The sequence below is a fragment of the Sorex fumeus genome, unplaced genomic scaffold, assembly GCF_029834395.1.
Source record: "Sorex fumeus unplaced genomic scaffold, SorFum_2.1 ptg000033l, whole genome shotgun sequence".
Classification (NCBI taxonomy): domain Eukaryota; kingdom Metazoa; phylum Chordata; class Mammalia; order Eulipotyphla; family Soricidae; genus Sorex; species Sorex fumeus.
The window spans coordinates 3,446,129-3,466,895 of record NW_026606090.1 but is presented as its reverse complement, the minus strand read 5'-3'; the positions used below and the strand labels follow the sequence as shown (position 1 = coordinate 3,466,895).

Below are 20,767 nucleotides of genomic sequence, written 5' to 3'. Positions count from 1 at the left end.
TGAGTCACACTGACAAGGATACATCTCACTGCAGGCAAAGGAGGTCCCTGAAAAAAATGAAAAAACAAATGCGACAGATGAAAACAAAAGTGGTATCATTTCTTCTGCGTTTCCTGGTGGAATGGGCAACACCACAGCCTCCTGCTGCCTGTCTCCAGGCAGCGAGCGACCAGGTGTGGTGTTTGTGCTGAAAATAAAGGCACTTCACTGCCGGGCGGGCATGTGTGCAGCTGTAACTGTGTCTCTCCCTGTGTCCCATCCCCTAGCCCAGGGACCCTCGGGTTGGGGGATGGTGGGGGGCTGCTCTCTGAGATCCCTGCTCGCTGGGGATGTGCATGAGAAGCTGCAGAACTAGGTACGGCATTTGCTTCTTCAGGGCCGGATACGCCAAAGGAGAAATGACAGCAGCCCTGGGGGCTGTACCCCACAGTCTTCTTGTGGACCAGCTTGTTCAGGCGTGGGCAAAGAGGATGGTGATGGACAGAGACCAAGTGTCTGGGAGAGGTAAGGCCGATGGTTTTTTTTTTTTCTTTTTGGGTCACACCCGGTAATGCACAGGAATTACTCCTAGTGGTGCTCGGGGGACCATATGGGATGCTGGGAATCGAACCCAGGTTGGCTGCGTGCAAGGCAAATGCCCTACCTGCTGTGCTATTGCTCCAGCCCAGGCCAACAGTTTTATACACACCTCCAAACCAAGTGGAAGAAAACAGGTGGGGCTTTGCCGATGGGCAGTGGGGAGGGTGTGGCACTCACCATACTGGGAACAAGGGCAAGTCCTCGCTACTTCTGGGTAATATAAATATAAGGGCAGGTGAAGGAGGGCTCTATAAATATATATATATATATTCTTCCAACTCAGAGAGATTAGAAAGTAAAGTTCATATAAAAGCAGAGCTTTGACTTATGCCCTTGAACCAGATATGGAATGAATGACTCTCCTCAGAATTAACTGAGACACCCTTCTAAAAAAGCCCGCTCTTCTATATCCAAAAATAAAACAGGGATAGCCTTTTCATTTCTAAAACTCTCTTGTTAAAATGACACACAAATATTCCACACAGTTTTAAAAATCTGTGACATATATTAAGGGCGTCTAGAGAAAACTACTCAAGTATATAATGTGGATTTTAGCATGATGCTAAATCACGAAGTGTAGAAAAGGTAGGTTACTTAAAATTGCTATTCCTTGAACGCTGTTCTCTACTAAGGAATCACATCTGCATGCATAGGTAGGTCCGTATTTGTGAGCCTATAATTTATACACCAGTGCCAGCCAGAGGCAACTTAAGAGATCCCAAAATAAAAACAGAAGGATGAGACTAGCCTTTACTGCCAGGACAGAGTTAGGCGAGAAGGCCACCCTGTGTCACGATACACAGGTGCACTTAGAGGTTAAGGAAACAAAAAATCATGAACATGTTCCACTTCAGACAGTTTAAGGGGTAAGAAACTCACCTCATTTCCACCCACGTAAGTGAGAAAGCCCAAACTGTTTGGGGTGGGGTAAGGAAGAACCAGGAGTGCCCCATCCCTGACCGGTCAGCTGTGTTTGTCAATGCTCCACTCACCAGTGCTCAAGAGAAGCGCCTGTACTCCCTGAGACTGGGTAGCTGGTCCCGCAAACCTCACCAGGGCAGCAGTTTCTTGCCCCCAAACTCACTGCAAGTGCCTCAGGTGGACCCCAAGAGGTCCCACGTCCGTTCTCTGGGCTGAAGCCTGGGCCAGGGGTCTCCTGCCTGCACCCACAGATCACCCATAACTACTGAAATAAATACAAATAATCCTTCTGCTCCATTGGACGAAGAATTCAAAAGCAAATCCTTCTCCCCTCCTGGTCTACAGTGCTCCCAGTATGTCTGCTTCCAAGGAGAGATAGATAAGGACATCGCTTTGGGAAGGAAACTCCGTCCTGTGACACTAACAACTCTCAGATTTGGGGGGCTGCCCTATTTGGGGTCATGCCCCGTGTCTGGTCCACAAGCCCCTCTCCCCCTTGGGTGAGTCAGTGCCTTTGCCGGAAGCCTTTGGGTTCCACGCACTGCATTGAAACAAGGACGCTTTCTGACAATGTTGTGCAGAAATGAAACCTTTTCTCTCTGATCCCATCCTGCTCCATTTGTCTCAGATCATACATGGAGGACAGACCGGCCAGCTAAAATCCACTCATTTTCATCTTTGCTTTGAAGGACTTAACTGTCACAGAATAGGTTTGTATCTCTGCCCCCAACCCCCTTTATTTTTGGAGAAAGCCAAGAGGTTCCAAACATCCTTGAAAGATTGGTCACTTAGGAAAACACAGACATAGAGGACGGTCACCTCAGTTCAGAAACACATGTGAGCCCATGACCCTGGGGGCTCTCATCCAGGTGGAAGCTGATCCCAGTGGCATGAAAAAGACACACACGAAATTCCAGGAAGTGCACGAAGTGGACAGCACAGCTGTGGCCACGCCACTCCCACCCAGCACGGCAGAACGAGCCACCAGCTACGGCAGGGGCGCACCCAGCTGCCATGTGCCCATGGCAGGTCACGCTCACTCAGTTCCGCTTGGCCTGGCCGCTCTCCCCGTTGATCAGCGTTGTCTCCTGCCGCTCGGCCAGCGCCTGCCACTGCTGCCGGTTCTTCCTGCAGCCGTCCAGCAAGGGAGAGCAATCCTCGGACACCCGGGCCAAGGCCTGGTGGGGGGGGGGGGGGCAGAGTACTCACTCATGGGGGCCCGGACAGGCCACACGTATGGCATGTGCTCAAGCTAGGGGAAACTCAGTGCCAAGCTGCTTCGCAGGGAAGTGGGTTCTTGTTGCGTTCCCCCCCACCCCCACTCTGATTCGATATCCAGGACCACAAAAAATAGTCAATGCAGATTTTAAGAATCATTAAAGGGGCTGGAGCGATAGTACTGTGGGTAGGGCATTTGCCTTGCATGCGGCCGACCCAGGTTCGATTCCCAGCATCCCATTCGGTCCCTCAAGCACCACCAGGAGTAATTCCTGAGTGCAGAGCCAGGAGTAACTCCTGTGCATCGCTGGGTATGACCCAAAAAGAAAAAAAAATTGTTAAAAAACATGGCAAATATCCACAAGGAACTGAGCACAGTGTTATTATTTTGTAATGACTTGAACATGTCATAGAAATATTTTAGAGAGCATGAGTGATATGTGCATTATAATGACAGACTGCAAAAAGCACTTAAATGCAACTGTCCTAAAGCATCATGCATTAGTGGTTATCCTGGCAGAATTATGAATGACCTATTGATATCACATGGGATTTAATGGCAGAGTCCCAGGAAACAAATCCTTGCATTATGGTGCAGAAGAATAAATGCTATCTTGAGAGACCTGATTGTTCTTTCGACCTGATTATGGGGAAAAACCTAGGAGCAGCCTTAGTTTAACTGAGGAACGCTTCATGCCAAGGGATGTATCTGTTCTTCCAGAGGCGCTACCTGTGCCACCTGCAAAGGACAAAGGCAGAGAATCCTGGGACCGTGTTCTCCCTTCCCCTTGCTCTCCCGTCTGTCTCTCCATCAGCTCCTCTGCTCCGTGGCGAGGACCCTGGTGTCCAGACACCCTTCTCCTCCTCATTTACTTCCTGTGCAACCTGGAACAAATTCTTTCTCCCTGCAGGGACTGACAGTCCCTGGAGGAAACGTCTGGACTGGGAGTGGCGGGTGGGGGGGGAGGGCTTCATCTACCCTCCCTGGGGGAGGACTGCTCTGGGAGCACTGTACGCTCCCTATAAAGAGACTCCTGCGGAAGCTGTCGGAGACCAGGAGAGATGTTGCATTCCCTCTGTGGGCACCCAGAGCCAAACTAGGAAACGGACCCGTTTGGGGAAGGACGTTGGAACGGACACAGGAACCTGCTCAATTCTGCTGTCGCCTCCCTTAACCCGCCTTAAAAACAAAAAAACAAAAAGTAAAGAATCTTTCTAATGTCAAAGCCATACTCTCCCAATGGGAAAATGCTGGATTATTCATTTTTCTTTTGCAGACTTACAAGGGAGCTGCCAGACGAGCCCACGCAATATTTAATTCCTCAGAAAAGGGGAGCTGACTGGGACCCCTCAGTGCTTTCTGTCTGAGATCAGGAGGTACAAGGCTTTTTTTTTTGGTCAGGGAGGACTCCCCTAGTCATGCTCAGGGCATGTGCAAGGCAAGTGCCTACCTGCTAAAGTCATGGTGGAAATGTATGATCTGGCTCCTTGGTTTTGGAACTGATTTATAGTATATTCTCTAGAGAGATGATTCTGCCTGGGGATGGAGAGTTTTCCAAGATGATCATCCTGTTAGAATCCAGGATGAACTTCCTTGTTCTGAGCTAAGAAAATACTGCTTTTGGGTATAAGAACAGATTCCTGCACCCCAAGCTTTGTCCAAGGTTTCAGGTGCCTGCCTAGCTGGACCCACCGGACTGACCAGCCCATGTGATCAAGACCCTCTCATTCTTCTGCACTCGAGGATCTTGGGTGTTCCGTATATCATGCTATCACTCTGGCCCCAAGTGGTACAAGGTTTTGGAAAAAAAAACCCAGAACAAAATATGGTAACTAGAAATGGTTTTCCCAGCTCCACGTGGGAAAGCCTGCTTGTTGGCCCAAGACCCGTAGCACAGTTTCAGGGCCTCGAGCCTGGGAGTTCACATGCCCGTACCTCATACAGCTGCAAGCAGATGGCGTCTATGAAGCCGACTTGCATGCTGGGGATTTTATTCTTCTTCTCCCTGTTCATCAGGTCCTGGAAATGCAGAGACGGTAACACACAAAGGCCTGCTGAGAGAACTCGGGAGCAGCGGGCCGAATGATATGCCTCAGGGCCAGCTGAGGCCTCCCTGGTCCCCTGATCCACCAGCACAGATGGGCATGGGCGCAGCCTTGCCAGCCGTCTCCTGGCATGACTCAGACCATCAGGGGCATGGAAAAGGGCTCCTCCCCAGGAGGCTGTGCAGAAGCTGGATGGGGCGTTACATGAATACGCCCCGAAACACCAGGGAGATGCAGGATGTCTGGCTGAGGACATGACAGTCCACCCCTGCCCCACTGCCCTTGAGACTCAGACGTCCCTCCCAGTGCTGCTTCGAGCAGCAACCAATGCCAGCTGGGCATGGACGGTGCCCAGTCCTGTTCTCTCATGTCATCACTGTAAATTCTATCTAGAAGAGCAACTGGGAGACCGATAAATGGCCTGAGGTATTTAACAGGAAAAAGGAAATGATAAAGTTAGTTGTCTTTGCTCTTTTAGTTGGGGGGTGGGGGGGGGGAGGCACATGCAGTGGTAATTAACACATGTGCTTCTATTAAGTTTTTAAAAATGAGAAACTTATCAAGACAAGTTCTCACAGAAGCATACAAAGAAAGCTGCAAGGGTCTCCCAGCAGCGGGCCCCACACTTACAGCGGGCTCGATGTTGAGTTCCTTCCTCTCCTTGTCTCCTTGGTCGAAAAACTCAGTGGCAACGAGTTCGGCTATCTGGAATAAAGGACACGCGAGCTCAGGCACAGAGAAGTGCACCATGCTCAGCTCGGCAACGCTGGGTGATGCGCAGCTATGAAACCCGTAGCTTTCTACCACGTCCGGAAAGTTAGCACGAGGTAGTCAGAGTCAAAGGAAGTACATCTCATCTGCTTTCAGTGCGTGCTACTCACGGAGCCCAGAGACGGTGCTCTCTGAGCAGGAAACCACAGGACACCAATGCTATTTCCCAGGGTCAGCAGGGAAAGAAGTCCTGGGCGCCCATCAGTATGGAGAGCCGATGAACTCACAACTGGCCTCCCAGGCAAACCGGAAAATGGTGTCTGTTAAGTCATACCCAGTGACCGCTGACTTGCTTCCCTTTCATCTACCTGAGCCTTTTTCCATGTAACCTGGCCCTTATGAGCCATCCGGGTGGTGCTGGCATGCATTGCTCCTTTTGCCTGCACCTGTACATGGTGAGGACTTTGCTGAGTTCCTGTGATGTCATTAAATGTGTTGCTGAATTTTGTTTTAGGAGGTATAGCACAGCGGGTAGTGCATTTACCTTGCACGTGGCCGACACTACCGACCCAAGTTCGATTTCTCTGCACCTCTTGGAGAGCCTGGTAAGCTACCGAGAGTATCTCACCCACACAGCAAAGCCTGGGAAACTACCCGTGACATATTCAATATGCCAAACACAGTAACAAGTCTCACAATGTTACTGGGCCTGCTCATGCAAATCGATGAACAATGGGAGGACAGTGACAGTGACCCACATAGTGAATATTCATTGACGTGTCACCACTAAACTCAAGGGCTGAACAGAATGTTATGAACCTTTTTTTTTTTTTTTGTTTATAAACTAGGCCGTGCTCCAAAATGGTTGAGTTCCCTTCCTAATGTCACCTGGAATGAAATAGTTCCTTATCAGTGTGGGTGTGCGAACCAGATGAGCTCTGTATCACCTTCAAGGTTAATAACTATAAAAATCTTGTACGGGAGAGAAAGCACAGCCGATAGGGCCTTGCCCTGCATGCGGCTTGTAGTTGGGTAATCGGCCCTGCATATGGCCTCCTGGGCACTGCTGGCTGTGGGCTACTCCACAGAAAAATCTAAAAAACAATGTACATAGTTTCTAAGTTAAATCTTAAGCACCTTTAACCCTTTAGCTTCAAATTCCACCATGCTACTCCTTTTCCCCTGTTAGGAAATCACAAATTATATGTGATCTTATTTTCCCTAGTTCTTAAAAATTCTAATTATATATTTATACATTTCTATTTTATGCCATCTTAGAGAAATGAGAGTGAACAATATACATGATTTTCAACCTTTCCCCCCACACACTTGAGTATTATCTTGGTGATCATTCCACAGGTACTCCTCAACTTATGGGGGTACAGGTTAAGATTCTGAACTTGACCCTGGTGGGGGACCGAGGGTATCAGAAAGCAAGTTCCAGCCTTCTCCTGGCAGGCACAGTCTCTATCCAGCCCTGTAGCATGGCGGCTGCAGGACACAGGTGGCACCTGGCCTGCACCAGCAGTTCCTGAAGGAACAGGCTAAGGGTGGGCTTACCAGGCCCTCACGGCTCCTGTGTCTGCCCAGAGAGACCCCATCTACATCCATGCTACAACTTAAAACTCAAGATGCTGACCCCCAAACACTGGGGTCACCGGCAAGAGGACACCGTCGCCTAACCTGATGTCGTACTGCCTTACCCGCTGCTGGATGGGCCAGGGCTTCGTGATGGCCGAAAGGTCGCACGCCGTCATCAGCATGGCCCTGTGAGGGAACAATGGCCCCAGTCAGCCCTTGCCTTGTAGACAGACCCCGCCAGAGACGACCAGAGTGTGCCGAGTTCCAGGGGGGCCCGTGCAGGAGACAAAGCAAGTGACCGAGTGTCTCGGGACAGGCACATCACTGCCCAGACTAGCACTCTGAGGGATGGTCAGCCATGGGCACAAACTGGGCTGCCTCTCCCAGTGCCCAGTTGCTACTGCCGTCTCGGTGACAGGTGACCCAACACATTCATTCCTGCTCGCCTTCAGAGGGTAGCCACAGGCCCTCTAGGGTCAACAGGCCCCTCCTGGTGGCCTGGCCTGAGCAGTGACTCCCAGGGGACCAGCCTTAGACTGATTAAACAGCATCTCCTGGGGACAGAGGGGGTGTGTGTGTGCGACCCAGTCTTCCAGGGAAAACAGTGTCCCCCAAACACCATCTGGGCCAAGTACCTGTTCCTTCCTCCCCTAACCAGCCTGGCGGAAATGGCCATTTGTGCCGTCCAGATACACTCGTGGTAAAGCCCAGACCTTCTCTCCAATGCCAGCCTACAGGGTTACTCTGCCGAGCTGGTGCCACCACAGAATGTTTCTCTACTGTCCTATTTGGTGGGCGGGGCCTGGAGGTTGGGCCACACCTGGCATGCTCAGGGGGCAGGCGCTGAGCTTGGCCCAGGGTACAGGGGATCAAGTACCCAGCAGTGCTCAGGGGAGGACGAGTGTCTTCCCCCATGCACTCTCTCCTCTGTGCTGTCCTGGGTCTGACCATGCCAGCCCTCCTGCAGGCTGGGTTCTCCAGACACCCACCCTTCTAGTTGAAATGCGCGTCCACGGAGAATTCCAGAAACCACCTCCTGCCACAAGGGTCTGAGTTTGGTGAGAACCTGAGCAATGACGGGGTCCGGCTGGCAGCAAGCATGGCTGGGGGCCTCTGTGTCTCTCCCTCACAGCTGCCCTTGCCCTCTTTCTAATGCCCTGAGCCAAGGGAGTGACAGCAGTTTGGTGTGAGGGAGGGGGTGGGAGGAGCAGAAATGCATCTGGACAGGCTCTGGGTCACCGCTTAGGCGCCTCTGGGTGACACTAGCCCTTCACGGCCACCTGCCTGCTCTGGTCCTTACGAGGCAACTTAGTTTCCGTCTCTCTTTCTATGGGCCATGCTGGACAGTGCCTTGGACGGTGAGGGCCAGGCAGCACCTGGGCAGTCCATGTGCACAGGCTGTGCTCTACTTCCTCCCTGAACCAAATGGCCACTCCACTTCTCCAAACACTGGGAGGGGACCCACCCCCCACCCCCACCCCCAGGCCTGGCAGGGACACATCCCTACAGCTGGGCAGGCGGGGCTCCTCCATGAAGGAGCAGATTCATCTCTTTTTCAAGGAAATGTCCCCAGCAGCCCTCTGCAGAGCACCTGATGACGGTGACAGCCCCTGAGACATGCCCGGTGACAGATGATGGCACTGAAATCTGATGGTGATGAAAATGAATGGGGCAGTAAACAGACTTACAGAAACAACTCCTTTTGATGAGGATCTTCCAAATTAAACTGGTTTTTTCTAATAAGCTCAAAAAATTCTCCACGCCGCCTTGAAAATAAAGGGAAAAGAAGGTGGTGAGTGAATTAATTACAATGAACCTCTGGCCAACTATTTGCAAAGACTGACAGAATAAAAGGCTTTTTGGGGGGGGGGGTAGGAGGGAGGGTCTGTTACAGATCTTTTCCTAACCTAAGGCCCAATATAAAATTTATTATTCAAAAGTCTTTACTACTGGGGGTGGAGCAGTAATAGTATAATGGGCATTTTGCCTTACATGTGGCTGACCTTGGTTCAATTCCCGGCATTCCAATATGGTCACCCATGCACCGCCAGGATTAATTCTGGACTGCTGAGTCAGGGGTAAGCCCTGAGCATCACTGAGTGTAACCCAACCACCCGCCTCCCCAAATTAAATAAAGCAAAATACTTAATACTTCACCTCTGCCTTCTGACCATTTCTTTATGTGAGATACTAACCTTCACCAAGTTTTCAACCACAGATCACCAATAATAGCACTCCTGAGTCGAGTGTGGTTTTACGAAAATAATACGAAGGTAAAACTTTGATGTCAATGATTTATGAAATTGGTGTGTGTGTGTGTGTGTGTGTGTGTGTGTGTGTGTGTGTATATACACCCAGCAGTGCTCAAAGATCACTCCTGCAGGCTTAGGGCATCCAGGTTGGCCGCATGCAAGACAAGTGCCCTGCCCGCCGTCCTATGGCTCCAGCTCCTGATTCAGTTTCTGTTTGCTTTGGGCAAAGGAGGCCAGGAGCATGGCCTCTGCCCTTTGTGAGTGTGGCAGGGGGATGCGCCTTCAGGGCCTCAAGCGGTGTCTGCGACATGACCGGTTCCTGAAGCGCCTCCTGCAGGCCACGCCCAACATTTGCCACTTGTGTGCAGGCAGAGTTGGCAGAAACCCACTGGGGTCTCCCCCCGCTCTGGCCAGGGCCACCTGTGTGTGCCTAATGGCCATTTCTGAGAGGCAAAGCCAGCACTACCCACCCTGCCCTGCAGGTGTCCCACTAGCCATGAGGAAAGAAACCATGAACTGCATCTGCTTCATCAGGACGGAAAAGGACAGGGTGGGCTTCAGTGTCTCCCAATTCCGGGCATCGGGAGCAAAGCCCCCAGTGACTGAGCCCTCCCGGCCACAGTGCTCTCTCCTCGGGCCCCGGGAAACTAGCTCCCCCATCCACCACACTGCCAGACCCTGGTCCTCTGTGTGGGTGTGACAGCCCAGCAGCACAGATGTTGCCCCGTGGCAGGGCCCATCATGGGCCAGAATGTTTCCTGACCCACCATGCGTGGCCTGCCTGGGCGTCATGGGTGTCAGTTAGCCCTGTTGACAAGTCTTGCCTGCCGCAGCCCCTGCGGGGTCAGGAGAGCAGGTGTGGGCCGGGCACTCACTTGATGTACAGCGCCAGGTCGGTGGCGAGGATGGCCTGCTTGATGATGCGCAGCGTACTCTTGTACTCCTCGATGGAGAGGCCGCTCAGGATCTGGTTGCCCTGTGAGGAGAGATGCCTCGTGAGCTGGGCATGGGCGGGGGGGGGGGGGGGGCATCTCCCTCACCTGGCAGCTGCAATGCTCTGGTTATCTGGGGGTCTCAATGCATAAAGTGTGGGTTGCAACCCCCAGAGCGTTCTTAAGTTTTCATCTAAAAAGAAATTTCTGAGCCAGAACCACAGTACAGCAAGTGGGTAGGGTCCCTGACTTGCATGCATCTGACCCAGCTTCAATCTCTGGCACCCGGTCTGGTTCCCTGAGCCCACCAGGAGTGAACCCGGAGTCCAGAGCCAGGAGTATGCCCTGAGCACTTCCGGGTAGAGCCGCAATAAAAAAATAAAGCAAAATAAAAAATTTAAAAAATAATTAAAAAGTAAGAAATAACCAAATAATAAGATAACCCCCAAATAACAAAACCAAATTATAAAAAAACAAAAAAAAAATTAGATAACTCCTTCACGGTGTAATATCAATCAGTAAACGTTTGGCCTGTAGCCTCCTCTATATACCTGTGTGCCAGGAACTGCTTGAGCACCCTTGGGTGGGGGCCGGGGAGGCAGCTCAAAGGGCTCCTTCTCCCCCATGGGGGGCCCCAGAGATTCCTCTCAGCTCCCTGCGGCTGCAGCACAGGAAGAGACCTTGGGTACCAAGCCAGGAATGCTATACCCCCAACACCCCTGGGTGTGACCTTCACCCCCATGCCCCCCGCAAACAATTTCTTGGGTGGAATGGGGACACTGGGAAATAGGTAGAGAAGCCCGTGTGGGGGAGGGATGTGGTGACAACCAGCACCCTGGCTCGGCCCCCTGCCCCAGAAGGGAGCAAAGTGAGCGCGAGCACCGGTCCGGGAGCAGGGCTGGAATCACACTCGGAGGAGGCCCAGACGGCCTCGGACTCACCGGGCTGTTGAGGATCATCAGGCACTGGTCGAAGTGGTGGTGCTCCATGATGGAGTGGCAGTAGAGCTGTGCCAGCGGGTGCTCGCTCCTGAGGACACAATGGGGAGGGAGGTAGGGCAGAGCGTGAGTCGCCTCATGGACCCGCCCGTTGGGCAATTCCTCTCGGATAACAACAGCTCCTGCCTTGTGGTGGTTGTTTGGGGTCCCGCCTGGCAAGGTTTGTGGGTTACTCCTAGAGGTGCTCGGGCACCATATGGGATGCTGGGGATCAACCCGTGGGCTGGCTGTGTGCAAGGCAAGAGCCCTATCCATTGTGCTATCCTTCTGGCCCCGTGGCCCTGCGGTGAATTCTTTTTATTGCTGACTTAGAGACGCATGCCACAGAATTGTTAAACCCTTTTTTCTTTTGGCTAAAGCATGAGGGCATCTCTGGGAAATAAGAAAGAAATCAGATTGCTTTTGCAGTGCCATCCTGCCGGCTGCCAGTCCCAAGTCCCAACAATCAATATCACTGGTTTGAATACTGATTATAATGGACAGAGGTGGGGGGGAGGGAGGGAGGAAAGAAGGGAAGAAGGAAGAGAAATAGCTGTGCCCCAATTGCCGTTAATTTAAAATCTGAAACGAATGTCAAGTGTGCCAGCTATGTTTCCTCTACCTCATGATGTATCCTTCAGTCCCACACACGAGTGGTTCTTCATTCTCCCTCTCTCCTGACGCGGGTCACTCCCCTGATGCACTCTAGCTCTGCCCTTGTCCCAGCACACTGCCTGACTCGTTAAAGCGGTCCTTGAACTGCAGTGTCCCACTGTGTGGAGGGCGCACTCCGTGGCCGATTCATCTGTTGCTGGGCATTTGGGTCACTTCCCTATTGTGGCTATTACACTATGGACAAACACAGAGCTGGCAGCACTGTTGTCTTTCGAGATACTTTGGATTTGGGGCCGTGGCCTGTGGTGGGAGGTCAGGCTGGACCTCAGGGTCATCATTCTCTCAGATCTCTGGCTCAGACCCCGCCTGGCTGGCAGATGCACACAAGCCGGCCCCTGGCACTCTCTCCTGCCCAGATGCCCACCCAGCCCCTGGACCCTGCTCCTACTCATCCCCTCCAGTTCGCCTGCCCCCAAAGCTCAACACAGACTCCTGATGTCAGCAGACGTCTGCGGGCAGAGTGAACGAGCTTTGTTTGATCCTGTCACTGGCCCTAACCACCATCGCCCTTAGGATTTTCCTTCTTCGCCCTGCATCCTTCTCAAATGTGCTCGCAGACGCATGCGCGCCCCTGCACATACTCCCAAGGCCCCGCAGATTTCTCCACACCCCTGAAGATGCACCCATGGCTCCACAGACACCACGCACCCCTAAAAATGCCCGGCACCCCTGCAGACACCCCCATGCACGCACCCACCCCTGCTCTTTCCATCCTTGCTGTCGTCACTGTTTGGTTTCTCAGACCAGGAGCTCTCAGCTTTCCCTACCTCAGGCATAAAAGCAGCTGCTCAACATTAAATTAAACATCATTTCTCAGGGGCAGGCGATGGCCCAGTGCCAGGTGGTAAGCAGCTGTGGGCCGGGTCCCCTGTGCTGCATGCCTTCGCCCCACCCCATTCTGGCAGCTCTGCTGTCTGGGCTCCCCGACACCGACACCGCAAACCGCCCCCCACTTACCAAAGCCAGATGTGTGTGGGCACCAGAGCCAGGGCGGGACACCACCCCCAGCGAGCACTGTGGTAGCCCCAGGGAGCATCACTGCCAGGAAGTGCCCCAGCTAAAGGGGTATGAACACCAGCAAGCACCAGAGTAAAACATGAGTGTATGCCCATCATTGACAACAGAGCAGTGACAGAGGGAAGAGGGGACAGTCTTTCTTCTCTCCGCCACCGGGCTCTCATCACACACCTGGAACCTTCTGGATCATATACCTGGAACCCTGTCGCTACAGACCTGGAACCTTGTTGCCACACATCTGGAATCTTGTTATCATACCTGGAACCTTCTGTACTATACACCTGGAACCTTATTATCACACCTGGAACCTGCTGGACTACACATCTGGCACCTTGTTGCCACAAACCTGGAACTTTCTGTACCACACACCTGGAACCTTGTTACCATACCTGAAACCTCTGTACCACACACCTGGAATCTTCTGTACTACACATCTGGCACCTTGTTACCGCACCTGAAACCTTCTGTACCATCTGGAATCTTGTCACCACACCCCTGGAAACTTCTCATCACACACCTGGAAACTTAGGTCACACACAGCTGGAATCTTATCACCACACAGTGGAAAGCTCCCCCAGAGCTTCTTGCTTTGGGCCTGCCTGCTTCTCACTAAAAACCCGCCCTTCACCTTTCTCCCCAACCCACGGCAGTGTTCCTCGTTCACACCCTCCATCCATCCATCTGTCCTGTCTCCGTGGCCTGAAGTCCCCCTCACAGCCCTGTGGGTCAGCACGCTGAGCCCGCTCAGTGGGACCCCTCCAGCACCGCCCTCTGAACTGCGGTGGGCCTTCCTGCTGCGGCCACTCCGAGACTCATGGACATGCCCCTGTGGCTATGAGGGAAATTCCTGGGGACAGGAGCCGGCCTTCCCTCCCTGAGCCCCTGCCTGCTGGGGGTGCTCACTCTCCGCCTACCTGAAACTCGCTTCATCTGTTGTTTCCACAGAGCCCCAGCTCAATCCAGTCAAGCCAATGACGTGGCCGCATGTGGACCGTGGGCCTCAAGCGGGAAACGGCTTCACACGGGCAGTGTTGTTGCCTTCCAGCCCGCGCATGCCTTGTGCCCTGCCCTGTTCCTAACGTGCTTTTCTCAGGCTTTGCTCTCTGCTTCGTGGTGGCAAGGACAGTGCAGCCCACCGTGGGACAGGACACACGCTGCTGTTACAATGTGCTGGGGAAGAACAGTTGGTGGATGTTCAGTTCTGACTTCCTTGGCTGACTCTGGCTCTTTATTGAGTGTCTGCCTGAACACTGCAAGCCTCTCTGGCCCCGAGCTCATTAGATGCGGCTCTCTGTGATGCTCGTGGTACTCGCCATGGCCCCAGAGCATCCCACTGGCAGGACCATTCAGAGACCACAGGGGAAAGGAAATCCTGGTTCCTCTCTTCAAAATCACAGGAATATAGGGGAAAAAAATCTTTGGGATGCCTTTTATTTGTTTTCTGTTACTATTGCTTGGTTAGCGGCTGGTGGGCTATGTGAACAAAACACCACCACCTATGGCTTTTTCCCAGGACGTTCATTTTTAATGAGAAGATGATGTTTCTCCAGATGTTTGCTCTGGTAATTATTCTTAAATAAACAAAGGGGGGGGGGGGAAATAGCTGAGTTTTTTTTGTTGTTATTCACTTGATAGCAAGGCAGGATGATTTCCTAAAGCATCTGTCCTCTCAGCATCTTTGGGCAGAGGTGGGCTGCTCAGTCCTTAGAAGGAGGGAGGGGGGCCCCAATGCCGGCTCCTCCTACACACCCACCACAGTCATCAACAAGTCCAGCACCCATCTCCCGCCTCCTCAGCACCGCCAGCACCAGCTGTGCCGTGATCAACACGGGCCACGCTCTGTTCTGGGTGGCATCATCTTTCCGTGCCTTGTTCTGTTCATAATTATTCCCGGGCCAAAGTGAGGCTCCGGACCCAACCACAGGGGATAACGGCCATCTCCCATCTGCTGTCCCAAGAATGAGAAATCTAAGGCGGAAACAGCCGTCTCCGGCATGCCGGCCGGGGCTCGATGGTCTTTTCCCATCAAAGGTCAGCAGAGGATTTGGCTGCTACATCGCGACAATTCTTGGTGCATGAAGTTGTCCGTTTATTTAGATAAAGGGAATGCGATTAGAGCGCCTTCTGAAACTCCCTCCAGACAGCGGACAGACATCTGGACCGTCCTTAGGGGATCTAGCACTCAGTGGAACCTCTTGTCTCTTAAGAAACGCTCAGCTGAGTAAGACGCAGATACCCAGCTCTGAGCTTGAACAGCAGTCGGAAAATCCCAATAGTTGGAGTGGTGCAGAACAACCCGGTGAAAAATAATGTCACCTTTCGCATCTCCACTATCACCGTCCAGGTCCCGTATGGACTGTAAGGCGACCTGCCACTTCTGTCCAAAGATTCTGAGTCAGTCCCCATGGGGTTCTGACCCGGGTCGGCAGCGTGCAAGGCAAACGCCCTACCTGCTGTGCTATTGCTCTGGCCCCTCCCTGCCAGCAACCCGGGTTCAATTCCCAGCATCCCATATGGTCCCCCGAGCACCGCCAGGATTAATTTCTGAGTGCAAATGCCTTACCCGCTGTGCTATTGCTCTAGCCTCTCTCTGCCAGCATTTTGCCTGACATTTTATACTCCCATCACCCATGGGATGGGAAACCATCATCTCCATATTACAGACAGGGAAACGGAGGTTTAGCAGGAGCTTCTCCCTGCCCGAGGTCCCCCAAGCACTCTGAGGCAAAGGGAGCGTGTGAAGCCAGATCTGACAGGAGACTTCAAATATGATCTTTCCCATCCTGGGATAAAATTCTGCCCCTGCTCAACTCGTCTGCTGGAGCCCCAGTGACCTTCCTGAGCCGGCCGCACTGACATGACACTTTCAGTGATTACCAAGTGAAATGAAGATGTACAACATCAATATACCTATTTTTTTGTGCTCTGGCCATCATTCTGGTCAGTACAGGGGGGAGGGCCATGCAGTGGCTGGGGATGGAGCATGAGTTCCAGTCTGTGGATTCATCTCACCAAAACCTCCAGCAAAGAAGCGACTCTGGGGCAGAAGCCTTGCCCACCCAATATTGCCTTCCATTGCTTTTCTCGTTTTCCTTTAATAAAGCCAGAGTGACTAACTTAGGGGCCCACAGGCACATGGCACCATCAAACACTGCTGCCAATGGCTTTGCGACCTAGGAGCGGGGAAGGGCACCTTACCGCTGTATGTAGGAGTTATTCACCCCGCGGTGGTCCAGGTCATGGCTCAGAGCCGCGATCAGCAACGCCAGCGTCTCCAGGTCTGTGAGTTTGTTCTGCACGGCCACGAACATGTGGGAGAGAGCAGAGACAGCTCAGGTCAGACAGCACCCCTCCCTCTCGCCAGCAGTGCGCGCGTCTCCCCCTTACGTGGCTTTAGTGGAACAGAGGCTCTGCCCTCGCGTCTAGTCTGTGGGGACCAAGGGGCGCTTTGCGGTTCAACATGGGATCGTCTCCCCCACCACTGAGAGACAGGCATGCATCCAGTGCCTCCCATGATCAAAATTCGTCTGACGCTGGATGGTCAGCCCATCCAGGAGGGAATGGAAGCGGGACGAGGACCCTGGGGCCGAGGGGATATGTGGAACTCTGTCATCGACAGTGTCACAAATCACAGTGCTCCAACTAAAGGGGGAACAGAAGTCAGTGAATAAGGATCCAAGTCAGCACAGTGACTATTCCCCTGTGCAGCCTCCTGCGCACCATGGGGGTGGGTTGGGGGGGCGGGGCGAGGCCCTGGTGGTCCCCAGCACGGCGGGCTCACATAGTAACAAACCCCCAGAAAGAAGGAAACGCAAGTCAAAATGATCATCTTCTGCAGCCACCCCTGCCCCAGCACAGGATGTTTATGATACACAACATGTTAGCATCATTATTTGCAAAGAGCAACGACTGCTGTCAGTGGTGTGACATGTGTCACCTCCCATCTCTCCAGAAGGAGGTGGCTCTAGTTCTTACATGGCAGCCAAAACACTATTAGAGGGTCTCAAAGGCTTCCTGGACCATGACCACCAATTTTTGGTCTAGTGAGTTAAAGGCTGTGACACACACACACACACACACACACACACACACACACGTTGGGGATATAGTTCAAGTGACAGAGCCTAGGCCCTGCAGAGCAAGAGTTTGAGCCCAAGCACTGCCAGGTGTGGCCCTGGAGCACTCAAGGCAGTGAACAAAAAAAAATGAACACAGATGTTTTTAGTTAAAGATGCCTGGATGGGAGCCGGGAATCACTTTCCTGGACTTGGCTCCTGAAGTCAGAATCTAGCGATGGAGACATGGATGAAACTGGGTCTGGAAAGACCTGATTACTTTTCCATATTGATCGTCTGTGTCCACTGCCTCTGGTCAATGTGTATGAAAGCAACATTCTTTCTATGAAATGGTCTTTGTAAAAAAAAATCATAGTGCCAGAGTAAATGTGGTAGAGATGTTGGATTTATCCACGAAGACAGATGCCTGCCTCAAGCAGGTCCAGGGCAGTTCAGTAGCGGGGCAGGAGAATGAGAATCCAGGGAATAAGATACTTCTGCTACTGCCGCGGCTTTCCTCTGAAGGAAGTCTGTAATTAGTTGCCCAAAGACTATTTCCGGTTAACTGGGCATTCTTTTAAATATATTTTTAATAGGGCCGGGGAGATGGCTCAGAGGGATGGATCTGTGTTCTGCATCCAGGAGGCCGGGTTCAGTGAGGGGCGATGCCCTGAACACTGAGCACAGAGCACTGAGCCAGAGTGTGCAGCCCTCAGCAACATTAGGTGTGGCTCAAAAAAAAAAAAGAATGAAAAAACTGTAATATCAACAGATTTCAAACAAAATGTGTATTTTGCGATTTAGTCTCTAGTAATTGACACCAAGTATTATGTACAATTGTTATGAAAACATTAAGGGGGGGGAGAAAAAAAGTCCCTGAAAGAATACATTGTAACTTATGAAACAACAAAATATCAAAACCCAATCAAACAGTGGCCTTCGAAGTGACCCACCTGGATCTTGCCAGCCTTCAGGGCGGCGAACATGCACTGTGCCGTGTTGAAGGCGTGCCTCCAGTTGTGGTAGGCCACGTTCTTCCGGTAGTTCTTCTTAACGCTTAAGATCCACCTGCAGAGAACCTGTGGGAAATAAAGTCCGTCGGTGACGACAGCTCCTTGACTGGGTGCCAGGCCCTGGGTGAAGCATCCTGGCCCCTACTCCCCACTGTGGGGACCTCAGGACTATTTCCACCCTTCACGAAGCACAAATGGGCCCCGCCTTGTTGGACTCTAGCAGGAGCCACTGTGCCACATCCACATGAGATCCGAGATACGACAGTGCCCAGACTGGGCTTTGGCACACGGCATAAAGGTATCATCTCTCACTGAGAGTGAGTCTAGAAACAGAGGTGATGAGCGACTTCGCCTGTAGGGGGCAGGCCAACCTGGTGTGGGGACAACACTAGGAAACTTGGGGATTCACCGCCAGTCCTGCGGGTAGTGGGGCAGCGTGGAGCCGCATCCCAGGACCTGAGCATCAGATCCTGAACTGTCATGTGCAATCTGCCTCCTTTCAAGGAGGCTACATCTCTGGGACAAGCTATAGCATGGTTACTGTTGTTATTATTATCAACATTGTTTTACATAATACATCCTAAATGAAACTGGCGGCAACATTCAGAAAAGAAAATCTCTTCCAAATATGAATCGGGACAAAGACTCAGGAGCATCCCAAGCTGGGTCTGATTCATCTTCCAAGGGGTCTGTAAAGTCGAGTCACTGTCCAGGGATACTGAGTCTTCAGCACAGCTATTCTGTGTTTGCGTCAGCATAGGAGAGCACTGTGCCTCTTTTTTTTTTTTTTGGCTTTTTGGGTCACACCCAGCGATGCACAGGGATTACTCCTGGCTCTACACTCAGAAATTACTCCTGGTGGTGCTCAGGGGACCATATGGGATGGCTGAAAATTGAACCCGGGTTGGCCACATGGAAGGCAAACGCCCTACCCACTGTGCTATCGTTCCAGCCCCCTCTCTGCAATTCTGAATGATTTATTACACTGTAAAAATAAGTATGTGCTTCTCCCAGCATACTACTTGCTGGGAGAAGCAATAAATACAGCATGGCCCTGGAAAAGCAAAGTGCTTAGAAAATATATTTTCAGCTGATTACTATTATTAGCTCCTTGTGGCATATTTGATATGCCAAAAACAGTAACCAGAACTATCACAATGAAGACGTTACTGGTACCTGCTAGAGCAAAATCGATGAACAATGGGAGGACAGTGAAACAGTGCTACTATTATTTAAGCAACGAGTAGCATTATTTTCCCACTGCTAAGGATTGAACCCAGAACGGCTTCCTGGCACCAGAGTCCTTCCCAGCAGCCCGCCCTGTGCCTACCTCGTGCTTCATCTGGAAGTTCTGCACCAGGTTGAGGTCAGTGAACATGCGGATGGTGCACAGGGCTGTGTCCAGGTCGGACAGCTCGAAGTCGCTGAAGCTGAAGTCAGTGATTTTCAGGGTCTGGGCGGAGGGGACCACAGCAGCCTGAGGCCGGGGGCGCAGAAGAAAATGAAAGGAAGCTGTTGGGGTCGGTGCAGCCACGCAGAGTCCTTTCACGCTGGGGGCTGGATCACGACACGTGCTCACTCTCTTGTGGGAATTAGGGAATGTCTTCAGTACAGGACTAGTTCCACCGGGAAAAGAGGGGGTCCCGCTGGTGGGAAAAGGGTGTGGGGAGTGGGGCTCTTGAGTCCAGGGGAAGTGACCCTATACCCCTCGCCTCTGGTCGTACCTTCTGCTCACTTTTACCTGCTCAAAGGGGCCCATGCTGAGGGCGGGTCGGGGGGAAGTAGGGGGTAGGGGCCAAGCTGGATGGGGATGATGGATAAGCATCGAACACAGAGTCCTCGGACTGAGAAAGTGGATGCTCGGGGCCTGTTCTCCAGGTGCAGAAACTTAAACATTAGAGACCCTTTCCTGCAGCTTGTCAGGGACGAGGGCAGTACTCCCCCGCCGCCAGGTCACCAAATCCCCACGGCGACACACTCAGCGGTTCCAACCCCAGGACTGGGAGAGCTACTTTGGTATTTGGGGATCGAGGGTGTTTTGCCTTTTCTTTACTTGGGGATTCTGAGTCCCTCCTCGAATCCCGATGCTAATTCCCCAGTGCTGAAAGAGGGACTGAGGAGATGAAGGTTGTTTGCACCTCCCTCCCCATTAGAGGGGGTGCAGCCTGCTCCCGTGGGACACCCCCAACCCCCGTGTGCAGGTGGGAAAGACCCACATTTTGAGTCACAGCAGCCAACAGCTGCTTCCGCCCCCAGCGCCCAGTGGGCTGTCAGAGAACAGATGTTTTCTCCTGGGGGCATCTTTATACCCCACAGCAGGAAGTTTCCTCTCCTTCCCCAGGGCGGGACAAACACAGCCAACACAGCTCAGGCCTCGGTCCCCCTGCAGCCACACCACTCCCCCTCTCGAGCTCTCCCCATGGACACCCAGACACTCCCCCTTAGGCCCCGGGGTCTTGAACACTGAGGGTCCGTGACAAGCAGGTCACAATAGTGCTGGATGCCACCTAGAGAATAACCGACAGCAGGAGGTTCGAGTAAAAGGTGCCTATGGGATAAAGGCGATTTATGTACAATGAATCACCTGCAAGTCTAATAACCGTTCTAGAAAACAAAAATTTCGGGGCAGTTGGGGGGGTGGCAAGCGGTTTGGGGCCACACTCACTGGTGATCAACGATCACTCCTGGAGGTGCTCACACGACCATACATGTTGCTGGATGTACCTGAGGTGGGCTACATGCAAGGTGATGCTTTAACCCTTGCACTGTCTCTCTGACCCAGAAACGAAC

General features: G+C 52.4%; 1 protein-coding gene across 3 annotated transcripts in view; it reads right to left on the bottom strand.

Annotated features, from left to right (window-relative positions):
* Positions 1-2,526: 2,526 nt before the first annotated feature.
* The window catches only part of PDE5A (phosphodiesterase 5A), a 101,908-nt gene continuing 83,667 nt past the window's right edge, over positions 2,527-20,767 (bottom strand). For all 3 annotated transcript variants that reach the window (XM_056116936.1, XM_056116938.1, XM_056116937.1), the window contains exons 12-21: positions 19,308-19,454; positions 17,918-18,043; positions 16,108-16,202; positions 11,182-11,269; positions 10,184-10,284; positions 8,745-8,822; positions 7,179-7,242; positions 5,395-5,469; positions 4,655-4,738; positions 2,527-2,678 (exon numbers count right to left, since the gene is read on the bottom strand). In XM_056116936.1, coding sequence (XP_055972911.1) covers positions 2,541-2,678; positions 4,655-4,738; positions 5,395-5,469; positions 7,179-7,242; positions 8,745-8,822; positions 10,184-10,284; positions 11,182-11,269; positions 16,108-16,202; positions 17,918-18,043; positions 19,308-19,454 — 996 coding nt within the window. In that variant the 3' untranslated portion in view covers positions 2,527-2,540. The remainder of the gene's footprint in view (positions 2,679-4,654; positions 4,739-5,394; positions 5,470-7,178; positions 7,243-8,744; positions 8,823-10,183; positions 10,285-11,181; positions 11,270-16,107; positions 16,203-17,917; positions 18,044-19,307; positions 19,455-20,767) is intronic.